The 15,234-nt window shown below is 41.2% G+C and overlaps 1 protein-coding gene across 3 annotated transcripts in view; it reads right to left on the bottom strand.

Annotated features, from left to right (window-relative positions):
* The window catches only part of rbm17 (RNA binding motif protein 17), a 36,183-nt gene that overhangs the window by 19,953 nt on the left and 996 nt on the right, over window positions 1–15,234 (bottom strand). For all 3 annotated transcript variants that reach the window (XM_043714141.1, XM_043714143.1, XM_043714140.1), the window contains exons 2-7: window positions 13,930–14,070; window positions 13,070–13,186; window positions 10,528–10,694; window positions 2,841–2,944; window positions 2,662–2,718; window positions 167–308 (exon numbers count right to left, since the gene is read on the bottom strand). In XM_043714141.1, the coding sequence (XP_043570076.1) occupies window positions 167–308; window positions 2,662–2,718; window positions 2,841–2,944; window positions 10,528–10,694; window positions 13,070–13,186; window positions 13,930–14,052 (710 nt within the window). In that variant the 5' untranslated portion in view covers window positions 14,053–14,070. The remainder of the gene's footprint in view (window positions 1–166; window positions 309–2,661; window positions 2,719–2,840; window positions 2,945–10,527; window positions 10,695–13,069; window positions 13,187–13,929; window positions 14,071–15,234) is intronic.

Raw genomic sequence — 15,234 nt, forward strand, 5'->3', positions numbered from 1 at the left:
GTCTGAATTGCACATCAAGTGTACTGGGTTTTAGAATATGCATACTCTGACAGTGCATATAAATAAAATCAGGACGTTACATAATATTGATCCTGCTTATGAGAGTTTCAGATGAAAATCGACTGTACAAATTTGATGGAAGAGATTAGCTTCATTTTGCACTTACCCCATATTTGCAATGAAAGAGTTGGTGGGACCAGGTGGGGATCGTGGTCTCTCAGGTTCTTCGTAAATCGGAGGGGGAATCGCAGCCTTGCTAGGTGCACTACGAGATCTGGATTCATCCTCATATTGGAAAGTTGGGATGACTTTCAGAAAAAAGGAAAACAGCAAATTAACACACCAAATGCAAATCCTGCATATTTTATTATAAAGTATAGAGAACAATTGCAGTTTGAAATTTTGTTTCTGAATAAAAGTCTTCAGAATATTTCAGAAGTTTGTTTTGCCCAGTTTTGAGCAACTCATCCTATTCTGAGGTAAAAACAATGACTGCAGATGCTGGAAACCAGATTCTGGATCAGTGGTGCTGGAAGAGCACAGCAATTCAGGCAGCATTCGACGAGCAGCAAAATCGACGTTTCAGGCAAAAGCCCTTCCTGATCAAAGGCTTTTGCCCGAAACGTCGATTTTGCTGCTCGTCGGATGCTGCCTGAATTGCTGTGCTCTTCCAGCACCACTGATCCAGAATCATCCTATTCTGAACCTATTCCATTTAGCACACCGTTAGTGCCACAGCACACAAGGGAGAGAATCCTTAATACGAAGACAGAATGTCTCTCCCTCCAGTCAAAAATAGATGTAACTGGGACAAGTAGCTCAGTGACGATGAGGTCATGTAGGATTCCCCTCTCATTGCTTCCCTCACCACCTGCCCATGGGTCAAGTCTGGCAGGTACATCCTTTGTGATCCAGCCAGCTTGGCGAGCAATGGTACTGCTTTTTTCCTGGGAGGGGGTGTATGGCGATCATCAGGAGTTTTCCTTTCTCATGTTTGACAGATTGCCATGAAACCTCAGGGGGTCTGGAGTGAATGCGGAAGATAACTCGGTCAGCTTCTTCCTGACTGTATATACCAACTGGCACAGTCGCTTCTCGCGTGTCAGAATTGATGATAGGATCGGATATACCAAGGTGCTGGTGAAGACGGTGTCTGAGATAGTAACTGCAGGTATGATTATTTTAGGCTGTCCTTAACTAATCTGTGGGATAGCCAAGCCAATTCTGGCACAAGCCCTCAGATGTTAGCAAGGAAAACTTTGCATGGTCAATTGGGTTGGGTATGTGTTTTTGCCATTTTTGGCATCCAAGTTGATGTTAACTGAGTGTCAGTGTTGCGGTTTGGCACGTAAACGGCCATGGCTGGGCTTCCGAAGTCACATGGAAGAAAGAACAGGTAAAGATGACTGATTCCTTCACTAAAGGACATCAGAAAGCGAAATGGGTTTTTACAACAATCAATTATTGTTTCATGACTCCATTACTGGGCCAAGTTTTCAATTAGAGTTTTTTTTAAAATCTATCAATCGAGCGAATTTATTGTTTAGATGAATTTAAATTCCACAGGCTGCCATGGTTGGATTTGAGCTCATATTCCCAGATAATGAGCCTAGTTCTTTATATTCCTGATCCAGTGACACTGCCACTACATGACCGCCTCATGATCCAGTCAATCTAATTCTTTAACAACCTTGAACAGTTCACTTAGATCATCACCTCATCATTCTGCAAAACTCAATTTCCCTTTTGTTTTACACTGAACTGCCTCTTTGAAGCTTTGACTGAAGTTTGAGGTAGTTGAGCAATTTCACAGCATGTTTTTCAGAGGTTTCTCTGTGAATAAACCTCTCTGCATGTTGAAGTGGTTGGAATTACTGCATGTTAATGAGACATAATTTTTTTTTCAATGTAAGAGATCTTCAAAATAGAGTCGAGAAAGCAAGGTTTGAGATCAGGTAAGAATTTGCTTTGAAGCAAAAATAAACTATAAACACTGGAAACCTTAAAGACAAACAGGAAATGCACAGCAGACTCATTAGCATCTGTAAAGACAAGTTAATGTTTGCGATGATGATCCTTCACAAAAACTGGAAAGTGGAACATCCGTGAGCCCATCAGTGGAAGGATCTCCACTTTAGTTGGAGCAAGCCACCAACTGGAATTTCAAGAAATCCCAAAAAACATTAGAAGCAAGATCCCTGACACAAGCATTCTGAAATCAGTTAAAAATCACACAGCTAGTGCTTCCAAATAAACCTGTTGGACTATAAGCTGGTGTTGTGTGATTTTTAACTTTGTATACCCCAGTCCAACACCGGCACTTCCAAATCATTCTGAAACCACATACACAAGAATTCTGTAAGGGCTCTTGTAGCACTGCGGTAATGTCCACCTCCAGGCCAGGAGATCCAGATTCAAACCTCAGCTGGCTTGGAGGGGAGTCATAATGTGTCCAAAGTGAGTCATTAAAAAATATGTCGTCCCAAACAAACAAAACCAAGGACAACTAAAGAAACCAGTGCTCAGAAACATCACCAGCTGCAAGTGACTGATATACCTGCATCGGAGGAAGTACGTATTTACTACATGTTTAGCTAGCATCAGAGAAAGGTATTTGATAATAAAAACAAATTTAGCGACAGTGACATTCATTGTACATACGTTCTTTGTCCTTTTCAACAAGTGATGAAGGTGGGGCAATTGCTGCTCCTCCCATACCTAAAACACAATAAATAAAGAATTTTCAACTGGTGAAAACCTTTTGCCTAAGCAGAAACAACTGGCAATCTGAGTGAAAAAGAAATTGAAAGTAACAGTCATGACACTGTGCTGGCACCTACTTCGTTTTCGCCTTTCTTTCTCTCTTTCATCATCATCTTCATCAGACTCTGGATCTGGTCTTCTCGAGAACCCACTGGGTTGTTCGTGTCTTTCCTTCCTTCGCCTGGATAGTTTTATAGATAAATTAGTACACGCTAACAATCACACATTATTTTACAAAAGTAAACACTGCTGCTGTATCTAGTATTCAGGGAGATATCACTAAATAACAAAAACACATTATAAAAATAGCTAGCTCACATGAACTTCGTTTCACTGAATTACTTATTTCTACCATCCCCACAACCCCCCCGCCCCCCCCCCAATCTTCCTCATGTATTTGCCAATTGTCCTCTTAAATATAACAATGGTATCTGTTTCTTAAAAATTATTTCAGTCACCATTACTGAGGCTAGTTTTGAAGTTCAGGCTTAATTTCACCAGCTGCCACAGTGGGATTTGAGGTCAAGTCCCCAGAGCATTAGAGTCAAGATTAGAGTGGTGCTGGAAAGGCACAGCAGGTCAGACAGCATCCGAGGAGCAGGAGAATCGACGTTTCAGGTAGGCGTCCTTCATCAGGAATTTGTCCCCAAAGCATTAGCCTGGGGTTCTGGATCACTGTTCCAGTAACATTATCACTTGGTCACCTTCTCCTCAACCAATCAATCCATGTGGCCACGTGTTTGTACTTTTACACCATTCTCTTCCTTTTTATTTGAAGTGTTAGCTGCTATCTTATGTTGATTTTCATTTGTTCTAAACCAGTGGAAACAATTTCACCACATTCACCCCACTGAATTGAAGCTGGAGGGTTAAAAAATACTTATTCCAGTTACCAAAACGCTAAATATTTGGGATTTAAACAAAAACACCAATTGGGTTTTTTTTATAGCCACAACTGTAAGTTTAATATCAACTTAATAATAACTTATTCACTGAAGGTGCTATAACTGGTTGGCATACACTTCATGAATACAGAAGCAAAAATGCTTATCTCACTGAAATCCCCAAATACACACAAACTCACACTTGCTCACTCTTCAGGAGAATAAAAAAAATGATATTTCTCTGCAAAGATCGGTTTTCTGAAAACAGAAACACTTGATAGCAAAAGAAAAAAATGCAGAATGTTTCAGAGCCCACACCTCTGATGGTCTGGCTGGTGTGGTCAAGTAACTCATCACACACGACTGTTTCTGAAAACGTCAGACACTACTGCTTCAGAAACACGATCTTGAGATGTTTCTGCAATCACACTTTCCAAAGGGCAAATAGGTTTCACCCTGAACTCTTATGCTCAGGAATAAAAGTTTACAAGCTTTCCTCCAACTCAACATATTTTCAACAAGTTTCCCTCCAACTGAACCAGACAGAAGAAGCATCTCTCCAATCCAGTCACTATTGAAAAGAACCCCAGCAGGGTCGACAATAAAGCAAGCAGTAATCAGTCATGCGGTTGACAGGAAGTCTCGATTAAAAAAACTTCATTGCCCACAGTGAACTTGCAATGACCTCTTTTAAAGAAACCACTCCTTGCATTTCCACAAAACTTGAAATAAATCCATTTTCTACAATCCTTCAAAATGGAAGCTATCTAACCAACAGTAAATATAAAGCATCTTCATAAAAGAAAGCATAATGATCTACAAAGTCTTAGTATTCAGTTCTCTACATAAAACAGTGCAGCACAGTACAGACCCTTCAGCCTTCAATGTTGTGTTGACCTTTTATCCTGCTCTAGGATCAAACTAACCCACAGTCTCTTCATTTTACTTCCATCCACGTGCCTATCCAAAAGTCACTTAAATGTTGTTAATGTATCTGGCTCTACCACCACCGCTGGCAGTGCATTCCAAGCACCCACCACTCTCTGTGTAAAGAACCTACCTCAGACATCTTCCCTATACCTTCGTCCAATCACCTTAAAATTATGCCCCCTCATGATAAGACATTTCTGCCCTGAGAAAAAGTTGTTGACTATTCACTCTATCTATGCCTCTCATCATCTTGTACACCTCACCACTCATCCTTCTTCATCCAGTGAAAAAGCCCTAGCTCCCTCAACCTTTCTCCATAAGGCGTGCCTTCCAGTACAGGCAGCATCCTGATAAATCTCCTCTGCACCCTCTCGAAAGCTTCCACATCTTTCCTACAATGAGGCAACCAGAACTGAACCCAATATTCCAAGTGTGGTCTAACCAGGGCTCTATAGAGCTGCACATAACCTGGTGGCTCTTAAACTCAATCCTCCTGCTAACACACAATGCGCCTTCTTAACAATCCTATCAACTTGGGTGGCAACTGTGAGGGAATCTATGGACATAGACCCCAAGATTCTTCTGTTCCTCCACAGTGCCAAGAATCCTGCCTTTAACCCTGTATTCTGTATTCAAATTTAACCTTCCAAAATGAATAATTTCACACTTTTCCAGGTTGAATTCGACCTGCCACTTCTCAACCCAGCTCTGCATCCTGTCAATGTCCCACTGCAATCTAGAACAACCCTCCACACGATCCACCACTCTTTGTGTCATCGATAAACTACTAACCCACCCTTCCACTTTCTCATCCAAGTCATTTATAAAAATCACAAACAGCAGAGGTCCCGACAGAACATTACTAGTTACTGAGCTCCAGGCTGAATACTTTCCATCTACCATCACCCTCTGTCTTCTAAGGGCGAGCCAATTCTGTATCCAGACAGCCAGATTTCCCTGTTTCCCATGCCTCCTTACTTTCTGAATGAATTTACCACAGGGAACCTTATCAAACGCCTTGCTAAAATCCATGTACACCACATCCACTGCACCATCTTCATCAATGTGTTTTGTCACATCCTCAAAGAATTCAATAAGGCTTGTGAGGCATGACCTGCCCCTCACAAAGCCACGTTGATCATCTCTAATCAAACTATGCATTTCCAAGTAATCATAAATCCTCTCTCTCAGAATCCTCGCCAACAATTTGCCCACCACCGATGTAAGGCTGACTGGTCTGTAATTCCCAAGGTTATCCCTATTCCCTTTCTTGAACAAGGGAATAACATTTGCCACCCTCCAATCATCTACCACTACTCCAGTGGACAATGAGGATGCAAAGATCATCGCCGAAGGCGCAGCAATCACTTCCCTCGCTTCACGTCAAAATCTTGGGTATATTCTTCCTGGTCCAGGGGTCTTATCCACCCTTATGTTTTTCAAAATTTTCAACACATTCTTCTTCGTAACATCAACCTGTTCGAGCATATCAGCCTGTTTCACACTGTTCTCACAAAGATCAAGGTCCCTTTCACTAGTATGGCACGGTGTCTCAGTGGTCAGCACTGCTGCCTCACAACATCAGGGGTCAGGTTCAATTCCAGCCTCAGGCAACTGCCTATGTGGAATTTGCACATTCTCTGCATGTCTGAGTAGGTTTGCTCCCACAATCCAAAGATGTGTAGGTTAGGTGAATTAGCCATGCTAAATTGCCTATAACATTTAGGATGTGTAGGTTAGGGGCATTAGTCAGTGATAAATGTAGGGGAATGGGTCTGGGTGGGTTACTCTCCAGAGAATCAGTGTGAACTTGTTGGGCCGAAGGGCCTGTTTCCACACAGTAGGGATTTAAATTCTAGTAAATACTGAAGCAAAGTATTCATGAAGGACTTCCTCTACCTCCTCAGACTCCAGGCACAAGTTCCCTCCAGTATCCCTGATCAGCCCTACCCTCACTTTGGCCATCCTCTTGTTCCTCACATAAGTGTAGAGTGCTTTGGGGTTTTCCTTAACCCTACCTGCCAAAGCTTTTCCATGCTCCCTTCAAACTACCCTAAGTCCATTCTTCAGTTCCTTCCTGGCTACCTTGTAATCCTATACAGCCTTGTCTGATCCTTGCCTTCTCAACATTAAATAAGCTTCCCTCTTCCTCTTGACTAGATGTTCCACATCCCTTGTCACCCAAGGTTCCTTCACATTACCATCCCCTCCTTGCCCTCAGTGGGACAAACTTATCTAGCACTATCAGCCAGTGCTGCCTGAACAAACCCCACATTTCTGTCATGCGTTTCCCTAAGAACATTTGTTCCCAATTTAGGTGCCCCAGTTCCTGCCTAATAGCATTGTAACTCCCCCTCCCCCAATTAAATACTTTCCCGTACTGTCTGCTCCTATCCATCTCCATGACTATAGCAAAGGTCATGGAGTTGTGATCACTATCACCAAAATGCTCTTCCACAGAGGTATTTGACACCTGGCATGTTGCGCTGCCAAGAACAAATCCAATATAGCCTCCCCTCTAATCAGCCTATTTACATAAAAGAATCCTAGTCAGCTCATTGCTTCCTGACAGCCACATCCTCATAATTCTGGTGAGGGAGAAAGTTAAGCTTTAGTCACCTAAAAAGAAGCAGCTGAAAATATGAAATAAAAACAGAAAATTCAGGAAAAAGGTCTGCCAACACTTGAAAAGACATTAATATTTATTGTGCAGATCTTCTTGAATTTTATTCCAACAAAAGATCTGTATTCAAGAAAACTACTCACTGAAGGATATAATCAGAGCCAGTCTATACACAGTTGAAAAAAATATCAAGCTATGCTGTACAAGCATACATCTCCTAAACTAACAACCAGTTTTAATTTGTTATTTTAAATCAACCAGTTTGGCTATTCTTTGACACAGCTCAGAACAAACAGGACTTGAATCTGGAGCTTCTGGATCAGAAATAAGGACAATGCCACTGTGCCACAAGAGTGCTCCATTTATCTCTTTTTATTGGGGTTCTGGCAAACGCTCATCATCTATACACAGTTAACAACAATCTACATCATTGCCCTTACAGATGTTATGTATTTCATTCAATTTTTATTACGTTACTCGAATTCTACATTTACAAAGTTATATTATAAACTTTTAGTTTTCTCTTAGGATAATCATGTAATGGTTACATACAAAGGGAATCCATTCAGCACACTGTCTTCGAATGAGCATCATAAGGAGAGGAAAAAAAACAACTTTGGAAACATTGAGTAAAGGGTTTATAGCATAGATGTAAAAAAAAGATGTTTGTGTACGCGCATGTGCATGCATTGGGGGTGGAATCAAAACTTGAGACAATCAATGTAAGATAACCACTAATAAATCCAGTAAGGAATTCAGAAGAAATCTCTTCATGCAGAGTGGTTAGAATGTGAAACATGCTCACAACAAACAACAGTTGAAGCAAACAGCATTGATGCATTGAAGGTGATGCTAGATAAGTGCACAAGGGTGAAAAGCTACACTGATATGGTTAGACAAAGCTGGGTGGGGAAGTTCACTGAAAAAATAAATTATATTTGCCAACCACTTGGAACAATCAGTCTGTCCAAACATTGAGGAAAGACTGAGTAATACCAATGCTGCTATTAGATTTTCCACAAGGATAGATCACTGGCACCTTTCACACAGCTGTGCTGGCAGAGAGTGCACAGCTGCCATGATTCTTTCACTACTGTAAATGTGCAACACAAACTTCTGCACAAGGAATTAGGCCAATGTGTCTACTGCAATTTACAAACTGCTGCCAGTATGGTTTCTGCTGACTGCAACAGACTGACAGAATCATTAACTTGCTTCAAATAGGGAAAATAAACTATAGAGAGAGAGCAACACTAGTGCTGAACTTTATGTCATCAGTGCCAATGTTCAACGGCCCATTTGTCACAGCTTCTCGACCGGGGAGAGGGAGAGGGAGACACCAGGGGAGGGGGGTCACTAGAAGGTTTCAAATGACAACTGGTGCTTCATGTCATTGTTTGTACAAGGAATGGTGCTGCCACCCATTGACTCTACTGGAAATTACAGCTACAAAGATCTCAAATCAAGTGTAGTTTCAGTTTTTGGTTAATTTGTCTTAATTTAAACGTCACAAGTACAGTATCCCTCAGACTGGACTATGCAGAGGTAGTAAATCAATACAGGGGTAATTCCCCTTCAGTTGGCAGCCAATATAACTGGGTTTGATAGGCAAGGAAAAGATTAAATTGCTGTTCAGCTTTGTCAATTTATGGAAGCAGGTGGTGAGTTACTCACTCAGTATTCCTAACTCTGATCTGCTCTTGTAGCCACTGTGTTTATTTGAGAGTCCACTTGAGGTTCTGGACAATGGCAACCCCAAAGATATTGATAGTGGGAGATTCAGTAATGGTAACACCAGTGAATGTCAAGGAATAGTGGTAAGAATATATCTTATTGGAGATGGTCATTGCCTAGCATTTGTGTGGCACAAATGTTCCTTGCTGCTTGTCAGCCCAAGCCTCGATATTGTCCAGATCTTGTTGCATTTGAACATGGACTCAGCAAATAGCCCCACTTCTGACCTTATGATGGAGAAAAGGTCATTGATGAAGCAGCTAAAGATGGTTGGGCCAAGGACACTATCCTGAGGAACTCCTGCAGAGATGTCCTGGAGCTGAGAAGACTGACATCCTACAATCACAATCACCTTCCTATGTAATTAGTATGACTCTAACCAGTGGAGAATTTGCCTCTTAATATTGATTGATTCCAGTTTTGCTAGGACTCCTTGATGCTACACTCAAGTCAAATGCAGCCTTGATATCAATGCTGTCACTCTCACCTCTGGAACTCAGCTCTTTCATCCACGTTTTAACCAAGGCTGCAGTAAAGTCAGGAGCTGAGTGCACCTGACAGAAACCAAACTGGGCATCACTGAGCAGGTTACTGTTGAACTATAGCGCTGTTGATGACACCTTCCATCTTTTTACTGATGATCGTGAGTAGATTATTGGGACAGTAACTTGCCATGTTGGATTTGTCTGCTTTATGTGTATAGGATATACCTGGACAATTTTCCACATTGTCAAGTAAATGTTAGTGTTGTAACTGTATTAGAATAGTTGAATGAATTTTTAAAAATGTTACAGGAGTCCATGAAGTCTGTCCAACAGGGAGAACTAGCTTCTGAAGCCAAACAATTGAGCTCCTGTCATCCTTGATTCCAACTCTAATTCTCCTGAATCCATTACTCTGCAAAATATTCACCCAAACACACTCTTCACATCCCAACTGCCTTTTACAAAATGCTGAAATTAAGCTGCTGTTCAGAGGTCGATACATAGAATTCGAGGTGACATGGTGCAAATTGCAAAAAAACAGAGTGCAGATAAAAGCAAAGATAAAACACTGAAAGTGGCCTATTTAGATAATTTGGCATGTCAGTTCATGTTGCCAATGCTATTGCTGATGTTGAGACCTGTTATTAGATTAGATTAGATTAGATTAGATTAGATTAGATTCCACAGTGTGGAAACAGGCCCTATGGCCCAACAAGTCCACACCGACCCTCCGAAGAGTAACCCACCCAGACCCATTCTCCTACTCATGCACTTAACACGATGGGCAATTTAGCGTGGCCAATTCACCTAACCTGAACATCTTTGGACTGTAGGAGGAAACCGGAACACCCGGAGGAAACCCACGCAGACACAGGGAGGATGTGCAAACTCCACACAGACAGTCACCTGAGGTTGGAATCGAACCCAGGTCCCTGGTGCTGCGAGGCAGCAGTGCTAACCACTAAGCCACTGCGCTGCCCCACTAAGCAAAACTTATGTTCAATACCTCAAACTTTAAACTATTTGAGGCACAGTTTTGGCAAAGTAGTATTCTTGCACTCCTCCTTCAAAAACAGAAAAAAACATTCAGAGCTTTCAAAACACTTACTTTTCTCTTTCTTCAATTTCTTTCTGTCGTTCCAGCTCACGCTGTCGCTGTCTGTCCTCACGTTGTCGTTTCACAACTTTCTCATAGTCGTTTGGGTACATGGGGTCATACTCATCAGCCAGTGGGATCAAAACCTCTCCTGTAGAGAATCCACTTGGTACCGGGTCCTTGGAAACAGTAACAACATTTCATATGCTAAATAATAAAGCAAAACAGCACTTTGTTTTATACACAAGACCCTCCTTAGGGATATATTCTGCCTAGATCACAAACGAAGAATCAAGGAACTGAATCATAGAATGGTTACAGCAGAGAAAGAGGCCATTTAGCTGTCTGCGTCTCGGCTGGTTCTCTGCCAGAGCAACTCACCTAGTACCAATATCCGGCTTTTCCCCTTAACCTTCAAATATTTCCTCCTTAGTTTAGGATTGAAAACTCTTTTGGAAGCCATGGTTGATTCTACCTGCACCATGCTCTCGGATGGTGCATTCGAGATCCTATCCACTCAGTAAGTGAAGGTTCTTTCTCATGTTGCTATTGCTTCTTTAGCCAGTCACCTTAAGTTGGCATCTTCTGGTTCTCGATTCTTCTAACAACGGGAGCTGTTTGTCCCCATCAACCTCTGCCCTGACCCTGTCTGATATTTGAATATCACCATCAAATCTTCTCTTCGAGCAAAATAGCTTTGTCCAACCCACGTAACTGATCCTCATTACTTGTGAGACTATTCTCATGAGTCTTTTCAGCACACACTCTCTTTAATGCTTTCCAGCTTCCTCAAGTGTGGACCTCAGACATTAACAAAGCTTTCTAGTTCATGATAAAACACTGGTTCAGCCTAAGTGCCTTATCTAGAGATTTATTGTAACTTCTTTGTTTTTGTTCTTAATGTCCATCTATAAAGCACATTTAGGTAGTAACTACACTCTTCATTTGCCCTATAACCGTCAACAATTTGTATCAATATACCCCCAGGTCTCTCAGTTCCTGCACCCTCTTTAGAACTATATCCCTGATTTTATAATTCCCCACCATTTTCTTCCTACTAAAATGAATCACTTCACACTTCTCTGCATTACATTTCAGCTGATAATTGCCAACCAACGCATCCATGAAATCTTTTACAATTTAACATTATCCCCCTCAGAATTCACAATACTTCCAAAGTTTGTGTCATCTACAAGTTTTAAAATTCCACCCTTTACACCAACGTCTACATCATTTAACCAAGATTATCCTGGTGGGCTGATGACAGCTCGCTGAATACAACTACCTTGGAGCTCGAGTCAAAGCCTTCACAGCAGAACCCCCTGACATGCATAAAAAAGAAATGTTCAATGAATATTTCAATTCACCTGCTGGGATCAAGATCACTCTGGTAGTAACATCATTATTCGATTTTTGAACAGAAATGCTACATCTTTAATTACTGCCACTGATTATGTTTCAAGCAATCGTTTTTTACAAACGTTTCAGTTCTAGAAAGTGAAATGCCAGATCATTTCAAGTTGTTATAAGTGATGGTATAACTTGTCGCAATTACATGCTGCATGACCTCACCCTCCACTTCCAGACTTTTCAGTATGAATTCTGACTTCCAGAATTTGTGATTTTCCTTTTAAACTCAAACCATTCACTAAACTGTTACCATGTAGCCCGCAGTTGCAGCTTACAGGTAAACCTTAAGTAGGGAAATCAAAGAAACTAATGCACAATTCGTTACTTCAACTCAAAGTAGAATGTAACGCAATCACTCTCTATTGGTTGTGAGCCAGATTGCTGAATTTATGCTGAATGCCTAAAGATGGACCAATCATAACTGACAGCGTTGATTCCAATTGCCATCCAGCTGAATCAGTCGTGGCCTTGGTAATTACCAGAGAGATCCCACAGATTTGTAGACTCGGGCAGTATATCTGTCATCACCATAGTTCCAGCAAAGACAACCACAGGAATCAGGAATTAAAGTATCAAAAGCCACTTGCTCAAACTGAATTTAAATACTACTAAAACAGAAATAGACATGTTGTGAATTTTGCATCTTTACAGTAATCAGGATAGACACAAGAATGCCAGATTTCAAAGGGACTGACATTTTATCCTGCATAAGAAAGGGGCAGGTTGGCTAGCAAGTAGACTCAATTGGTAGTTGCAATGCCAAGAATTTAAGTCACACATTCCAACCACTGAGATTCAAAATGGTAACTCTGCTTCTCTCCCTACAGATGCTGCCAAACCTGCTGAGTTTCTCCTGCATTCTCGGAGTTTGTCTCAAAGTGCTCACTTACACTTGCTAGAAGTTAGATATGTTCATACACAGAGACCAATACCCCGGAAGCAAAAAGAACATGCCCACACGTTGCACCTTTTTCTAAATGAACAATAATTCCCCAGTGCATACTCTGTGACAACCTGTTGATCAACCATAGTCAAACTGCCTTCTTGCCTCTGTCCTGGTAAACACAAGACCAAAACAGTCAGCAAATAAAATTTTCAAAACCAAACAAAAACACGATTCATGAAATGCTGAAGAGGTTCTTACCTTTAAACCGGATGCTATATGTGGTGGTGTGTCAACAATCTGCCTGTCATCTCCAGAGCTGCCTCTCTTGAGGTCTATTACCGGAGCTAAAACTGTGCTCTGCTTTGAGCGCTGGGTCTACAAATAATAGCAAACATGAATTAGAACCAGGGTCACTTCGTGCCAAAAGAACAAAGTCTTCCAACTGAAAAGACGGCAAACTCAAAAAGAAAATAAATCTTTAATAAATTATTCCACCCACAATATCTCAACGGTAACATACCTTCTGCTGATAAACATTATCAGAAATAGAACTTCACAAACAATAAATTGTGTGAATAACTGGTCAGTGATAAAAGTGATTTATCACAAACGCATCATTTTGCTTTTTAAAATAATTTTTGATTCTCTTCACCCTTCAACAATGTTATGCACCTTGCTCCTGACACAAAAGGAGGGGTGAGAGGAGCAGCCAACATTCTGCCAAACTGATGTTAACTTTCCCTTCATCTCAATCGCAAAGTGCTGATGAAGATCGGGCACCAGAGTGTGGAACTTTGTGAGCCAAACCACACAGGGTTCAGCTCACATTGTGGTTTCACCTGAGCGGTCGTATCGAGTGTTGAGTGGGCATTGGTTACAAGGGAAGGACAAAGAATCCACAATGAGTTGAAGCACATTTTAACAGAAGAAGATCTTGAAAGCTGAATGCAGGAGAGGTTCCCTGCTCAGACAAGGAAGGTGCACAACACAGGAAGGTTGAGAACAATATCTCTGAGGGAGTGTGCCACCAATCCTTCACTATCTAGCAACAGCAACAGGAGTTTGCTGCACTTCTAGCCTGGCTTGTACATAAACAGGTGAAAAATAAAAAGTTTTACCTTCGCTTGCGTAAGTGTAGCTTTCTTCACCTGCAGCTGAGACTGAAGGAGTTTGAAATTTTTTGACCAGCCCTCCGTCTTTGAGTCACTGGTCTCAACACCCAAATCATCGTACAGGGACATTTTATCTTCCCTTCACAACTGTAATAAACAGAAAATAAAAGTTACACTTTCATCAAATGACAAATTCAACAAGTAAGCAAGCAAGCAAATCTGACACGTTCAGAGTTTTTTTAAAGCAATACTTCAACATTCAGGCAGCATTTCACATTCTATTCCCCTCCTACGAATTCAAGTGATCTGTTTCTGGCCCTAGAGAAAGGAAGAATTTATTTATGGTTGACATTTACTGGTGTGGAAAAGAACAGCGCATATCAGCAGGAGTCAATTCATTACTGACTGGTTGAGGGAAGAAAAGCAGGGAGAGATGAGAACATGAAGGAAAAATAATATTTGTTGTAAATCTGAAAAAAAAAGCCTTAGAGACATCCAACAAATTAATGCGATTGGTCAAACTAATCAAAGTTAGCTGAGCTTTCGGTGACAACCTGAACTGAAACACATTACAAACAAAAAACATTAAAAGGAACATCAGGACTAAGAGGAGGAGGAGGGAGAGAAAATACCAGGAGCACAAATGGAGAATAGCACAGATATTGTTATGGTGGGAATCAGAAAAAGGTTACAGGTTAGAAATGAAGTGCATACACAACTAGACAGAAGCAGAGAATCAAAAGAGTTAAAGGGGGAAATAAGCAAGTGGAATGGGAAGCTCTCGTCCCGGATCACACAGTCTTGGTTTCAAGGCCCGTCTGGAACCATATCACCCAAGCAGATAATTCTCTACAACACTCAGTAACTGCACTCAAAGCGATAAAAACTACAAGTGTTAGTTGATTTACTGACACCTGCAGATCTCAATCATTTTCAGATATAGCAAACGGGTTGTACAATTTGAGATTAAAAATAAAGAATACGTCAATTTTCTCAGTGGTTAAGAATTGAATTGAATTGAATTTACTGCCATGTGTACCGAGGCACAGTAAAAAGCTTTGCCTTGCCAGCAATACAGGTAGATCACATCGTTAAGTAGCACAGATAAGTAAATAATAGGTAAGTTGTTTTTATTCAAAACATCCACACAAAAGAAAAAGCATTAGCGAGGGTGACAGCGAGGGGGTAGTTTGAGGAACAGGAGGTGGACTAATAGGGGTTTTAAATGTCATCAAGAGGGGTTAAGTCAGGTACGGGCTAGATGATGAGAGGTGGTGTATTGGGAAGGAGTAGATTGGGGGGGAATCAATA

This window comes from Chiloscyllium plagiosum, chromosome 23, assembly GCF_004010195.1.
Source record: "Chiloscyllium plagiosum isolate BGI_BamShark_2017 chromosome 23, ASM401019v2, whole genome shotgun sequence".
NCBI classification, from domain to species: Eukaryota; Metazoa; Chordata; class Chondrichthyes; order Orectolobiformes; family Hemiscylliidae; genus Chiloscyllium; species Chiloscyllium plagiosum.